This window comes from Sinocyclocheilus anshuiensis, unplaced genomic scaffold, assembly GCF_001515605.1.
Source record: "Sinocyclocheilus anshuiensis isolate Anshui unplaced genomic scaffold, SAMN03320099.WGS_v1.1 scaffold75, whole genome shotgun sequence".
NCBI classification, from domain to species: domain Eukaryota; kingdom Metazoa; phylum Chordata; class Actinopteri; order Cypriniformes; family Cyprinidae; genus Sinocyclocheilus; species Sinocyclocheilus anshuiensis.
The window spans coordinates 813,836-828,874 of NW_015549634.1; the positions used below are offsets into that span (position 1 = coordinate 813,836).

Here is a 15,039-nt window from a genome sequence, read left to right on the forward strand (position 1 = left end):
TTTTTTTGGGGGGGGGGTTGGTTTTTTTTACTGTATGACATAAACAGTTATTAAATTTGGCTTATCCAAAAATTATAAATAAATAAGATAATTAAAAAAAGTTTGAAAAATTTGATTGCAGTATTACTTTAGCACATGGACTGAATGCATATGTGAGAAAAATAGCTTATCTTTTTGGGGAGGAGAAAAGCTGGGGTAATTAAATTAATATTTACAATATGAATGTGGGACCAGAAATAGTTTAAAATCTATTTGAAGTGCAGCTCCCCCTACTGGACGAGGAATCAGGTGCGTCATTGCTGCCAATTTGCATGTTTTTGAATTCATTAGCAGAGCTGCTGGACAGGCTGTGATTAGTGAAAGACCAAAACATCATCAGAAATGTTCCTTCCAGGAGCTTAAAAGTCACAATCTTCAAGAGCAAGTCCAAATGATGGTTGAAATCAGTCAGTTCTCAAGAACGATCCAGCAACTCTCTTGTCCACTTGTTAGAGCTCTTTCTTTCACATACAATCAGCTGATGACCAGCAGCTCCCCAGAAGAGAGATGACATAAATAAAACCCCCTGATCTCACACGCTATTGGCTGATAATAGACAATCATCCCCTATCCTGGAGGTTTGTGGCGTGATTCAGGTGTGACTCAGATGTGAACCGGTCTTGTTAAAGCACTCAGGTGCAACAGGGAGACAGAACCATCTTGTTCCAGCTGTACTGAGTCACATGCAACCTTTTATAATGCCTGTTTAGTCCAGCATAAACAGTTCGGAAAGCTTCATAGCTTGGTTTTATGTTAGTCATTCATTAAAGGAATAGTTCAGCCAAAATGAACATTTTATCATCATTTGCTCACCTTCATGTCATTCCCGTCTCATGCTATTTTCTTACTGCACTTTTGCATACAAAATTCATACTGCAAAGCACCAGATCAGTAGCACTACAAACCTAATGATACTTTATGGTGTTTATAATGGTACTTATGATACTTAATGTGTGCGTACTTAATGTATAAATGTCCAGCTTCAGCTCGAGCTTCTCGTGTCAAATCTTGACTGATGTTAATCAAGTAAGCGTCAGAATAACTGCAGTAATATCTCCAGGTGAACACTTACTGGACTGAAGCAGCTCAGCTTCACTTGATTCTCCATCAATCATGTTTTAGAGTCTCAAATCTGATCCTCAGGATCTTTTGAGGAGCGTTTGTTTCCAGAAGCTTTACTTTCACTGTTCCTCAGCGGAGGAATGATCTTCACAAGCCTCCAGAACATCTCACATCTTCTGAGGAGCCTTTATTTCTTCAGCTCTCAATCACTGCATTATATGTTTGGAGCATTTCAATCTCATCTTACTGAGACAGATTACTGGAGATGTAGAGTGACGACTGATGTTTAGATCATTTTATGTCAGCATCTGCTGTACCGTTATAAAGATCTCAGTGATTTATCACAATCAATGACATCACAAGCATCAGAATTTCATCATATAAATATCAGCATCTGCACTAAATTGCATATTTTTGCTCAGTTTGAGTCTCTGAATAAAATTGAGCTACAAATTCTCACTATATCAGACTATATAGAGCATAAAGGGTCAAATATGATACTCATAAAAAAAATACATATGCAATATTTTGTCTAAAGATTCAATCAACTGTTGTTAAAATAAAAAGATATTCTGAGTATCATTTCATATGTCAGACTTTAGGGATAAAGTAAAATACATCAGAAGTGATTCTGCTTCGTGACAGTGTAAATGATGCTCATTTGTCCCACCAGAGTTTACTGTGATTCAGGCTTTCAGATGAGCTCAGACATGAGCAAACGTCCAGCCTTCGTCTGGTTCACTGTGTCATCAACAAATTAAATTGCACAAATAATGACTGTTTTCAAACCAATTTCCCTAAACACCCCCGTCTGTCATTGGTCGGTTAAACACATAGTCCCGCCCCAAACCCATGCCATTGGTTGAGCCAGAAGTTGACATTCGACCTACTCAAACGTCTAAAAAAAAGCAACCCGATCTCATGAAAGTGCGTATAAATAGTACGCCAAATAAAAACGAAAACTCGTGGTATTGATACGCAAAAATTGACTTTGGCGTGTATATGCTACGCGATGGGTAGGTTTAGGGTTGTGGGGTAGATGCGTATGTACGCGAAAACTGCGTATCATATGCACGCCAACAAATTTCGTATCATATGCACGTATCAATACCACGAGTTTTCGTTTTTATTTGGCGTACTATTTATAGGCATTTTCATGTGACCGGGCTAAAAAAATGACACATTTCCACCATTCTTTGTATTAGAAATCTGACAGTCCACTGTCAATAAGCAGCACAAATTGTTTACTGCCATTATTCTGAAGTACATTTATAAGATTAGCAACACATGGGCATTTACTGTATTAGTCACAGTATGAAACCTGATTCAGACAGAGACAATATAAAGAGAAAATGACAGCAAGGAATAGCATTTACAGAACAAAAGATCACAGAGGAACATGTAATGACATATTTCAGAGCACTGCATGCTGAGCCTTAAGTCAAGTCAAGTCACCTTTATTTATATAGCGCTTTTAACAATACAGATTGTGTCAAAGCAACTGAACAGCATTAATTAGGAAAACAGTGTGTCAATAATGCAAAATGACAATAGTAAACACTAATTTTTCAGTTAAAGACAGTTCATCATTGAATTCAGTGATGTCAACATCCAGCTCAGTTCAGTTTAAATAGTATCTTTGCAATCAATAATAGCGGACTCGGGAAGTCAAAAATAGAACTAAACCTTAATCAATCATTAATCATAGAAAAATTATAGTTAAAAGCCTTATTTCATTCAATTGTCCCATAGTGGGTGATAAAAGCTTGTAATGCTGCTGAGCTGAGCTTTATCTATCAATCATTCAGTCCTTAATGCTGAGAAGCATTCAGAGGACAACAGGCCTGAACAACCTTCACATTGATTTCTAAACCCGCTTCAACTTTCAAACACAGCTTTGTTAAAGGGATATTTCACCCAAACACAGGTTTCAACTGTTTTTGCTGATGTAAAGTCAGCAGGACCCAAAACAACACTGGATGCCATTCATTTGGATCCAAAAAGACAGCATCTTCTTTTGTACTGCAAAGCATCATGTTTGATTTGAGAAGTGTTTATTTTCTAATGATTCCTTACAGCTCGGTTGATTCGCTTTCAGTGAATGTGTTTTATGGTCTTTGTGATCTCAGTATTAGTCACTAATGAAACCTTTTAATGGCCCAAAAGGGTTTTAATTTTGTATTTCTCATCAGTTCGGCTGGTGCATGATGGGAGAATCTCAATCACACACGGTCCTTCATTAAAGCACAAGGTTTCCCTCAGCTCTCCACCGTCTCTTATGGGAAATTTTACACATGATTGTGCATAAAACAGCGCTTGAGAAGCAGAGAAGTGTTTTTTTTCTCTCTGTTATTATCATTCATCTCCACATTTGTTGTTCAGGTACGTCTGCAGTTTCTGAACCTCTTCAACTCTGTAATGGTAAAATATGAATATGTAACAGACTTTCAGCAATATGCTCTGGTTAAATTGAGATGCTTTAATTCTGTCAATTATAATTTCAATATTACATGAAGTTCATTTTAATCATATTTTGAAATGTTGTTATTATGAAACTGATTTGTGTCATTTGATCAAAGAGGATAGAAGTTAAACTAACTAACAAAATCAATATTCACCCAATATTCAGATTTGGCATGAGTTTTCAGTGGCCAATTATTAAATTAGTAATCAGTCACACCAACAGAAATACTTAAGTCTATAAGTATGTTTTCACTGACCTCAGAAAGATTAAAGTATTATTTTAAAAGGGCTGAACAGGAAGACATTTACACAATTTTCAATAAAAGCAAGCATTTTAATTTTGGTAATTAGGCACATGCAAACCAGCTGATATTATATTTTTGATATGTGTAAAAAAACATAGTTAAACTGTTACTGTAGTAAAACCAGGGTTAATCTTGTAGTTAATGTTTTTTTTACAACAAGTACTACAACTGAACTAAGCTTACTGTAATAAAAGTGTGGTTAACATGGTTTTACATTTTAATTAAAATGGTTACTTTATTAATATTATTAACAATAACAATAATAATAATAAAGTAACCAAGATTAATAAAAATGTATGTTTTTATTAAATATATTAAATATATCACATTTGTTTGTTTAAAATGCACATTAATGCATATCAGTATTAAAAATACAAAATTTAAACCAAATTACAGCACCATTTGTAAAACTATACACAAATACAGACATACAATACATGATGATCAAATATTATTTATTAATCCTGATTTTAGTTTTGATATGTGTAAACTATAAACATGGATCAGCCATAGCTCAATAGCTTTGTTTATTTTTTATGAAATTCTTAATAAATGTATTTTTTATTTGAATTACATTAAAATAATGTATTATACATTCTATTTTTATTATACTATGTGCAGCTAAATCTATCAAATAATGTAAGTTCAAGTTAATTATAAAGAGTTAGGCATGCAAACGGCTCTATTTCCTGAAAATGACTCTGACAGCATGACATCATAACTATGTAAATGCATTATGCTAATGAAGCTAAAGTGACACTGACCTTTTAAGTTAGTTATTTTAAGTTTCACTAATAAGTGGCAGATCACCGGTGCTGTAAGTGAGCCTCTGTGTTCCTACATAACATATCAAGTATTTTTATAGTGGGATAAATTAAAGCCAGAGATGATCTGTGTTGGTACTCGATGAATATGGTTCTCTGATGTCAAAGTGTGACAGCTGAAGCTTTAATTAGCAGTGCAGAAGGTTTAGCCATCGTCGTCTGCGAGCGGAAGCGTGGAGTGCAGCTCTCAATGCAACTCTTTGTTTGGCCTCTTCTTCACGTCTCTCTGAAGCGCCGGCTCCGGTTTCAGCTCCGAAAGGATCTCAGAGGATCTGGAAGGCATTTCAAAGCGTCCACAGCGGCTCTCAGAAGAGCTTATCTGCAGATGCAGTCAGATACAGTAGGCAGCACTACTGCACATTTACTCCTTCCTGGAACATATTAAGCTTATGATACACAGGGCAACTTTTTTTGAGCGATGTTGCTTGGGCACTTTCCCATTGAGAATGGGTAACAAATTTCTATCTGGATACTTTAGATCGGTCATGGGCCCCGTGTCTCACCTGGTTGCCCGTTCACGTCAACATTGGCCAAAGATTGCCCCGTGTATCATCAGCCTTAGAGGAACACGTTAGTTATTAGAAGGATAAAAGGCTGGAGATCAGCCTCTCAGCAAGACATATGCTTACAAAAACGCATCGATTCACAACAGGAGGCCTTTGTTCACCCCCCGGAGCCGTGTGAGACACTTTTTTATGGATGGGCGCTTTTTATTTAACTTCTTTTGGACTGATGCATGCAACACCTGCTTACTGCAATGATAGAGCTTGGAATAACCAGGACCAAGTTTAATATAATTCCGACTGGATTCGTCTGAAAGAAGAAAGTCATAGGATGAATTATAATATAATATAATTATATTATTATTAATTAATATAATATAATTATAATATAATGTAATATAATTATGAAAAACCGAGAGACTTAGGAGGAGCTTCTTCCCCCAGGCCATCAGGCTCCTAAACTCAAACTCAGTCTCTTTACACCAACATGACTTCACTTAATTATCAGTAAGACACTTAATATACTGACATTGCCACTTGCACACAGTAATTTCTGTTATATTTTATTTATTTACCTTTCTTTTTTTTTTTTTTACTCTATTGCTGCTATTGAACTACCCTGTACAACCTGTTTGCACATTCTTCTCTTGTACCTCTTGTACCATCTTAATATTTATTAAGTCTACAGTATACTGTCCTGCGCATTTTATTTTATTCTTATTTTTTTAATTGTCAGAAGTTGTTACAAATCTCACTAAAGCAGAGCATTGAAAAAAGACACCAGGCCCGATACACAAAAGCAGTGCACAAAAGCCATATTTTAAAATATACACATATATATATATATATATATATATATATAAAAAATCAAATATCTGGTGTCTGAATAATTTTTGGTTTGATTGTATTAACGAACTTTAATGCTTATCGTTCTTGGTGTGAAAGTAACATTTGCCATCCCAATTCTAGTGAAAGAGCTGCGAAACAAGCTTCGGCTGAACTTCAGCCAGACTAGACTCTCCTCTGCAGCGTCTGGCACCGAAACTCAGCAAATCTGCTGCTCTCTGGTTTCATTTTCATTCATCTAAGAGGCTCACGATGTGATAAAGCTCCGAACAACTTCCGTACCTGCGGATAAGCCTGAGAGCAAGCAGAGATCTGGAGTATCAGTATTTCAAAGCGTGTGGAGGAGAAGAAGGGATGTGTTTTCCTCCTGAGCTCCTCAGATGAAGTTCATCCACGTGCAGGACGGGAAACTTACTGAGGAATCAGCACTAATACACATTTTAGAATTTTAGAATTGAGTTTTAGCATCAGAACTATGAAAAATAATAGTATATACATACATACATACATACAGATACACTCTAAAGATGCTGGGTAGCCTTCTGGGTAGTTTTATTCAACTCAACTTTTGCTTACAAATGACTATATTTCTTGCTTAAAATGAACCCAAAATAGGTTGCAAATTAGCATTTATTAATATGTTCAATAAATAATAATAAAACAATTTTAATTGCTTAAATGTTCACTTTTTGATCGTTGCTGCCTCTAGTAATTATGTGTCTGACTTTTAATTTACAACCTATTTTGGGTTCATTTTAAGCCAGCCATATAGTAATTTTTAATAGTTGAGTTAAATAAAACAAACCAGAAGGTTGGGTTAAACAATTAAACAACAAAACAACCCAATCTCTGGGTTTGTTCATTTCACCCAGCACTGGGTTGTTTTGAACCCAGAAGATTTTAGAGTGATAGATAGACAGATAGATATGATTTTATAAAGCAGTTCTCATCTGGCTTCAGGACTTAAAGCAATTCCAAAAAGGTTGTGCAAATGTAAACAAATATATAGAGTTTGACACATGACCTTTGACACCAGCAACAAAAAAGTGTTTTTTCTCCCTTTTTAAAAGTGTTTATTTAGCTGTTCTAACTACACGATTACATGGTTTATTGCACTGAATCATTTGCATTGTTCTCCTGCTCTTCACCAGTTGAGAAGCATTGATCTAGAACACCAGTTTTGTCATTGGCTGAATCAGCACATCCTCAGCTATACCGCTCTGAACATGTTTACATGACTTTATGTGTATCAGCAAATATTTACAAACCTCGAAGCTGCAGCAGAACCCGCCGGCACGTCTCACAGACATTAGTCTCATGTTTGCATGGCAGCACGACTTCCTCTGAAACCACAGGACAAAAAAATCACATCCTTTATGTCAGCGAGTTACTGTAAGCAATACTTTTTTTCATGCAAGAAATGTTGCTACTACCAGGCAGATATTTTGAGAAATCACATTTGTCTCCGAGACAGCAGGATGAGCATGCACAAAATAAATGACAATTGAGTGGCAATGTTTTGTCAAAGATTGCAAGATTGAACTTGAGATGTTTCTGAAGAAAGTGGTGCTTACCTGCCGTGATGTTGTGTGGTTGCCAGGTTGTTTCTTGTATTATCTTAAGTGAGGAGAGTCTCTGTGATCTTCTGCCTCTTTTGATGTATATGTCACCTGTTTTATGATCCAGCAGGTGAAAATTACATTTGATTATATTTTATTAATGGAATAGTTTACCCAAAACTGAATATTTTCTGAAAATGTGCTCACCCTCAGGCCATCCAAGATGTACATGAGTTTGTTTCTTCATCAGATTTGGAGAAATGTAGCATTGCATCACTGTGCTCTGCAGTGAATGGGTGCCGTCAGAATGAGAGTCCAAACAGCTGATAAAAACATCACAATAATCCACAACACTCCAGTCCATCAGTTAACATCTGGAGAAGACAAAAGCTGAAACAAATCCAGCATTAAGATGTTTTTAACTCAAATACGAGGCAACAGTTCATAATAACGCTTCCTCCAGTGAAAAAGTGTTCTGGTCTGAATCAGGAGAGAAATCTGCACAGATCAAGCAACGTTTAAACAGCACTAAACAAATATGTGGCTGGACTTTGATGTGAGAGACAACAGCAGATGGACATTTTCACTGGAGGAAGCGTTATGGATTATGGACTAGTATTTTAGTTGAAAACTGACGTTTTCAGATCATTGCGATGTTTTTATCAGCTGTTTGGACTCTCATTCTGACGGCACCCATTCACTGCAGAGCATCCATTGCTGAGACACTGATGCAATGCTACTTCATTGCTTTATTATTTATCACTAGTACTGGGTGAGGATTGACTTGGGAAATTCACCAGTGCATTGATAGTCATTTATATTTCAGCATGTTGCTTTTGTGTTTTGCTGAAGTGTACTTCGCTTCGAGTCTTATGTGTTTTGTCTCTGTGTAGAATTCAGGCTCAACCACACGATGACATCACAGAAAATACCCCCCTTTCAGGCCAGGAGCGCTCAGCTTGTCTCTTCCACTTTTACACAGACAATTAAAAACCACAAGCCTCCGAAGGCCCTCTAATGAGAGTCTAATCCTACCCATGATGCACAGCATGTCCTCCTCTGTACCTCCCAGAATACAGCAGGATGACTCGATGCCAAACGCTTCAAGGAATATGTTATAGCTGTTTATGTGCAAAGACCCAGATTGATACATGTGCATACTAGTATAGCTGCTTCCTGCTGCTAACTACACTTCTCTACTCAAGTTACATGAATAATAAACTTTTTTATTTTTCCTTTTTTCTCTAAAAAAATAGAGCAGAAATATGCAGAATGATTGAAGATTGAAAAAAAGGCATAATTTGATATGAAAAGTGAGAATGGATACATTTGGAATAGCATGCTAGTCTTTTTTTGTGTATCACTGCTAAGTATATAGCTTTTGTTGACACTTTGAATGAGATTTTGTTTTTATATTTTTTGTTTTAATTTCATTTTGTTGTGTTTTTGTCATTTTTATTTATTTTAAATGCGTGTATACATATTAATTAAAAAAAATTGTTTTATTTTTAGTTTATTTTTTAAATTGTCTTCATCTAGCTGAATAAAATAAGCTATATTGTATTTCAGTTAATTTTTACTTCAGTGATACATTTTTTTCCTTCAAGCTCCAAATTAGTCACAGGTTCAGCAGTCAAATAAACGAACACATTCCTGTTACAAAAGATTTTTAATGGAGACCGCCATTATGAAAGTCTTCATCATGAAAAACGCTCATTTATAAAACAAACATCACAGTTCCTGCAGCCTTCAAATGTTAAAAATAAACTATGAGTGAATAAACTATACAAGCAAATGCACAACAAATAATCACCTAAAGCTAAATGGACATAAAAAGAGTCCTGTTAAATTAAAAATAGGTTAATTATAGATGTAAGAGACCTGCACAGAAAGACATTAACAAATGAGCATCCACAGGTGAGAGCTCATGAATATTCATGCAACATCCTCATCCTCATCTTGTGTTCTCATTAAAGTTCCTCACAGTGGGTTTAAGATCTAGTCCTTTACACTTCAACTATTGTTCAAAAACAGGTGGACATCCTGCAAATGAACAAGAGTACTGCGGATTCCACAAGCGTTTCTCAGATGAATTCTCCTCTGAACGGAAGCCCGTGGCGGTTCTGCTGTTGCCAACGGTGACGGAGATGACAGAGGGTTGAGTCTCTCAGGTCCTCAAACTCAGAGAAGCCCAACTGATTCAACAGCTCATAAACTCCAGCCCGAGCCGCCACCTGAACACAAAACACAGACACACAATTCAGAGAAAGTTCATTCAGTACTGGACAGGATTGTGCTTCATTCCTCATTCCGGTCTTTGTGTGTGACGTGACCTGTTCAGTCCATATTCTGACTCAGGAATCTGTAGCAGCCCGACCGGTTCTTGGCTCCTGAGAGGCTTTGAGCTGGTGACATCTGGACATGACGGGGTGAACGAGCGGGGACACGTAAACACAAGAACACACAATATAAAGCAGCACAGCCGGCCGTGTTTACTTTGGCTCAGTTGACACAAGCAGCCCAAACTGAGCAGTAAAACCAGCCGAAAACAGTCAAGACCACAGAATGAGAAGAGCACAAAATCCAGCACTACAAGATCACAACCCACACAGAATCTAACCATCCCTCCGCCTGTCTATCCATCTCTCAAAATATATATCCGTCTGTGAATCTAACTATATAACTATATATCCGCCTATCCATCTGTCCGTCCGTCCGTCCGTCCGTCCGTCCGTCCGTCCTATCTATCCATCTATCCATCCATCTCTATCTATCTATCTATCTATCTATCCATCTATCCATCCATCTCTATCTATCTATCTATCTATCTATCCATCTATCCATCCATCTCTATCTATCTATCTATCTATCTATCCATCTATCCATCCATCTCTATCTATCTATCTATCTATCTATCCATCTATCCATCCATCTCTATCTATCTATCTATCTATCTATCCATCTATCCATCCATCTCTATCTATCTATCTATCTATCTATCCATCTATCCATCCATCTCTATCTATCTATCTATCTATCTATCCATCTATCCATCCATCTCTATCTATCTATCTATCTATCTATCCATCTATCCATCCATCTCTATCTATCTATCTATCTATCTATCCATCTATCCATCCATCTCTATCTATCTATCTATCTATCTATCCATCTATCCATCCATCTCTATCTATCTATCTATCTATCTATCCATCTATCCATCCATCTCTATCTATCTATCTATCTATCTATCCATCTATCCATCCATCTCTATCTATCTATCTATCTATCTATCCATCTATCCATCCATCTCTATCTATCTATCTATCTATCTATCCATCTATCCATCCATCTCTATCTATCTATCTATCTATCTATCCATCTATCCATCCATCTCTATCTATCTATCTATCTATCTATCCATCTATCCATCCATCTCTATCTATCTATCTATCTATCTATCCATCTATCCATCCATCTCTATCTATCTATCTATCTATCTATCCATCTATCCATCCATCTCTATCTATCTATCTATCTATCTATCCATCTATCCATCCATCTCTATCTATCTATCTATCTATCTATCCATCTATCCATCCATCTCTATCTATCTATCTATCTATCTATCCATCTATCCATCCATCTCTATCTATCTATCTATCTATCTATCCATCTATCCATCCATCTCTATCTATCTATCTATCTATCTATCCATCTATCCATCCATCTCTATCTATCTATCTATCTATCTATCCATCTATCCATCCATCTCTATCTATCTATCTATCTATCTATCCATCTATCCATCCATCTCTATCTATCTATCTATCTATCTATCCATCTATCCATCCATCTCTATCTATCTATCTATCTATCTATCCATCTATCCATCCATCTCTATCTATCTATCTATCTATCTATCCATCTATCCATCCATCTCTATCTATCTATCTATCTATCTATCCATCTATCCATCCATCTCTATCTATCTATCTATCTATCTATCTATCTATCTATCCATCCGTCCGTCCATCTCTGTCTATCTATCTATCTATCTATCTATCTATCTATCTATCTATCTATCTCTGTCCGTCCGTCCGTCAATCTCTGTATGTCTATCTATCTATCTATCTATCTATCTATCTATCTATCTATCTATCTATGTCTATTCATCCATCCGTCCGTCGGTCCGTCCGTCCGTCCATCTATCTGTCTGATTATATATCTGTCTATCCAACTATATATCCATCTATATGCAGTATCTATACATCCAAATATACTGTATATCTGTTTATCTAACCGTGTAACTGTATACAGGGCTGGACTGGGACAAAAAATCGGCCCTGGCATTTTTTGGTCCAGGCGGCCCATCTCCACTTCCTTCGTCACTTTTTTGCTAAATAAAAGTACTAATTTCTATAATTTCCCCAAAAAATAAAAATAAAATAAAAAATAAAATAAAATAAAAATACTGACTCCAAGCTTTTGAATGGTATATGTATAATGTTACAAAAGCTTTTTATTTCATCAGCCCTGACTGTATATATAACTATATACACACACACACACACATCTGTCTGTCTATCCATCTAACTATATATTCATCTGTCCATCTGTCTATCTATCTGTCTGATTATATATGTCTATCCATCCAACTAAATATCTATCCATCTAACTATTGTACATCTGTCTGCAGTATCCATCCATCCAACTGTATATCTATTTATCTAGCTGTCTAACTATATATCCGTCTGTCTGTTTAATTATATGTCTGTCTATGTATCCATCTAAGTATATATCTGTGTCTATCTATATTAATGTCCATATGTCTTTAAGCATCTGTCTGTCTATCAGTCAGTTTTCCCATTTATTGACTGACAGCTCTCTTGTCCCTGTGTTGTGAGAAATTGGGAGTAAGTGCACAGACACTTCCTTCAGCCTGAGGCTTATTAACTGCACTTTTGGTGTGAAAGGGCCTTTACTCTTGCCAAAAATATAACTTTGGGGTTTTTTGTTATTAAAAACAAACAATCAAGCCCAGCTCAGCTGACAAAAAGTACCACAACGCATTACTTTGCATAAAAAAAATAAACAAGTAATGCAATTAGTTACTTTTTTTATGGAGTAACTTTCCCCAACACTGGCGACAGCTTAGTAATGCGATATACACAGACATATAAATGCTCCTCTTCTAGCTGCATACAGTTCTTATCTCTGCTTGTTTTTGTTCAGGGATCTGTAATTGTTGTCTTGTGGATCATCTGGCCTGATTTGAGGGAAACCAAATCATCAATGAGAGTTTATGCTGTGAAGCGCAGCAGGATTCAGGTATTAAACACTCGAGGTTACCCATGATTCCCTGCGTCAGGTGCGAACGGGATCTGGATCGACTCCCACCGGCAGCTATAAATATAACAAACACCGGACACAATGAGGAACGAGTGCAGACAAACACAAGCAGCAGTAAAAGCAGAGACATCGCAGATGTTATGAGAGCAGAACGCCATCCGTCTTCCTCTGCTGCTCTTTATAGCCAGAGAAATCCCGACAAACACACGATATTAGCAGCTGTAAATCTCCTGTCAAACACACCGTCTGCAGAGACACACAATATCACCTCAAACGCCTGATCACATGACCTTAAAGAAACAGTTCGCTAAAAAAAAATCATTCATTTTGTGTTTCACAGAAGAAAAATATGCCTTACAGGTTTGAAATAAATGATGAGAGTTTTGTTTTTGGGGTGAACTATTCCGTTAAGGTCAAAATAATTAATTCTGAATAACTAATTCTGTTTCCTTTTCATAACAGAGAAAGCATCATTTGTCGCCGATGGGTAAATCGAAGCACACATACAGTATAAACAAAGATCTGTACTATAGTATATTGACCTCTGAGACCTCAAACACCCTCTGAATGTTCTGGCTTGTGTTGTATAACAGAGAGAGAGGTCAGAGCGCTGACCTTTGACCCCGGCTGACTGATGACCCGGTCAACAGGACACTCGCAGCGGCGTGATGAACTGGACACACATTTACAGAACTAACGCATCTGGATCATCAATGCATTTCTCAAAGAAACTGACCGAGCTTGTGCTATAGAGTGAACAAACTTTAATGTTGGCTTGTCAAAGCCTTGTTTGAAATAATGCATAATAAAGCTACATTGCAATGCATTATATTCTTTTCATAAATAACTGTCACCAAAGTTAAAATGCATTATAGTATTTGTTGTGTTTTAATGGATTTTACTTGCTAAAAGTATAACAATAAATAGATACTGTGTTTACAATTATTCATGAGATCACAATGCATTACAAGGTGCATTACAGGGCATATTTAATTATAATTCATTATATATACAGTAAAGGCTTTAAGTGAAGTGTTACCACTATTTTAAAGTAGATGCCAAGATAACACTTTTTAGTTTCATTCAGTTTAAATAGATGCACTACATAACTAGGGTTGGGTACCGTTTGAATTTTATCGATTCCGATTCTTATCGATTCCTAGTTTCGATTCCAATAAGATAAAAAATCCAATATAAAAAAAATTAAGTCAAACATTTATTCTGTCTTTTTACAAAGCATTCTGTTGCAGCTGAATAACACGAGCAAAAATCAGCAGCCTACAGAACACTGCAAGAGGATTTTTGCCTATGCTTAAAAAAAATATATATACCACAGCAAAAACAACTAGATTATTAATATAAATTTCAAATATGAAAGTGTTAAAGACAAGTAAACAGTCAGTAATAAGATAGGAACAAACAAATCAATTAGCAATATCATAAATACAACTGAGCAAAATTTCAGGTAAAATATACAGAACGGTTCGAGAACGGACACAAACCGGGAACCCGTACCACGACCTCTGTTCTCTTCGTGTGCGCTGCACGCAAACAGGGCGCAAGTTCTTTCCGCTCCTGCACTTAAATCGTTTTTTAAATCATTAAAAAAGAACCGAAATGCACGCGTCTTATCGAATACCCGGTTCTTGGAAATTTGGAACCGGTTCTCAGGATCTTCTCAGATTATTTGCTTCCTTCAGTTCTTCAGATAAGAGCCAATGTGCGGCGCAGCAATAAGACCTAATGACGTCTCATTCCAGCGTGGACGGCTCTCGACTCCTGAGCCCTGACTGATAACAAGAGCTTTTCATGTGGACTCGAGAGGCTCTCAGTGGGTTCCTCAGACGTGTTACTTCAGCTCCTCTAATGCCATTCTCCTCCAGATTAGAAGCTCGTATTGAGTTGTTGACCGTTTATAAGTCACTTTGGATAGCAGCTGAATGGATAATTCAGTGGCTTTTACGATAGTTTTGATTATTCTTCACATATTTTTATTATATAAAATTACTTTATATATATTAGTGCTGTCAAATGATTAATCGCGATTAATCGCATCCAAAATAAAAGTTTTTGTTTACATGATATA

General features: G+C 36.5%; 2 protein-coding genes across 2 annotated transcripts in view; both read right to left on the minus strand.

Moving 5' to 3' along the window:
• Positions 1–8,760, minus strand: part of LOC107659651 (A disintegrin and metalloproteinase with thrombospondin motifs 14-like) — a 70,603-nt gene extending 61,843 nt beyond the window's left edge. The window contains exons 1-2 of the mRNA XM_016448663.1: positions 8,637–8,760; positions 7,307–7,385 (exon numbers count right to left, since the gene is read on the minus strand). Coding sequence (XP_016304149.1) covers positions 7,307–7,385; positions 8,637–8,760 — 203 coding nt within the window. The remainder of the gene's footprint in view (positions 1–7,306; positions 7,386–8,636) is intronic.
• Positions 8,761–9,258: 498 nt separating this feature from the next.
• The window catches only part of pald1a (phosphatase domain containing paladin 1a), a 63,134-nt gene continuing 57,353 nt past the window's right edge, over positions 9,259–15,039 (minus strand). The window contains exon 18 of the mRNA XM_016448664.1: positions 9,259–9,835. Within this exon, the coding sequence (XP_016304150.1) occupies positions 9,686–9,835 (150 nt within the window). The 3' untranslated portion in view covers positions 9,259–9,685. The remainder of the gene's footprint in view (positions 9,836–15,039) is intronic.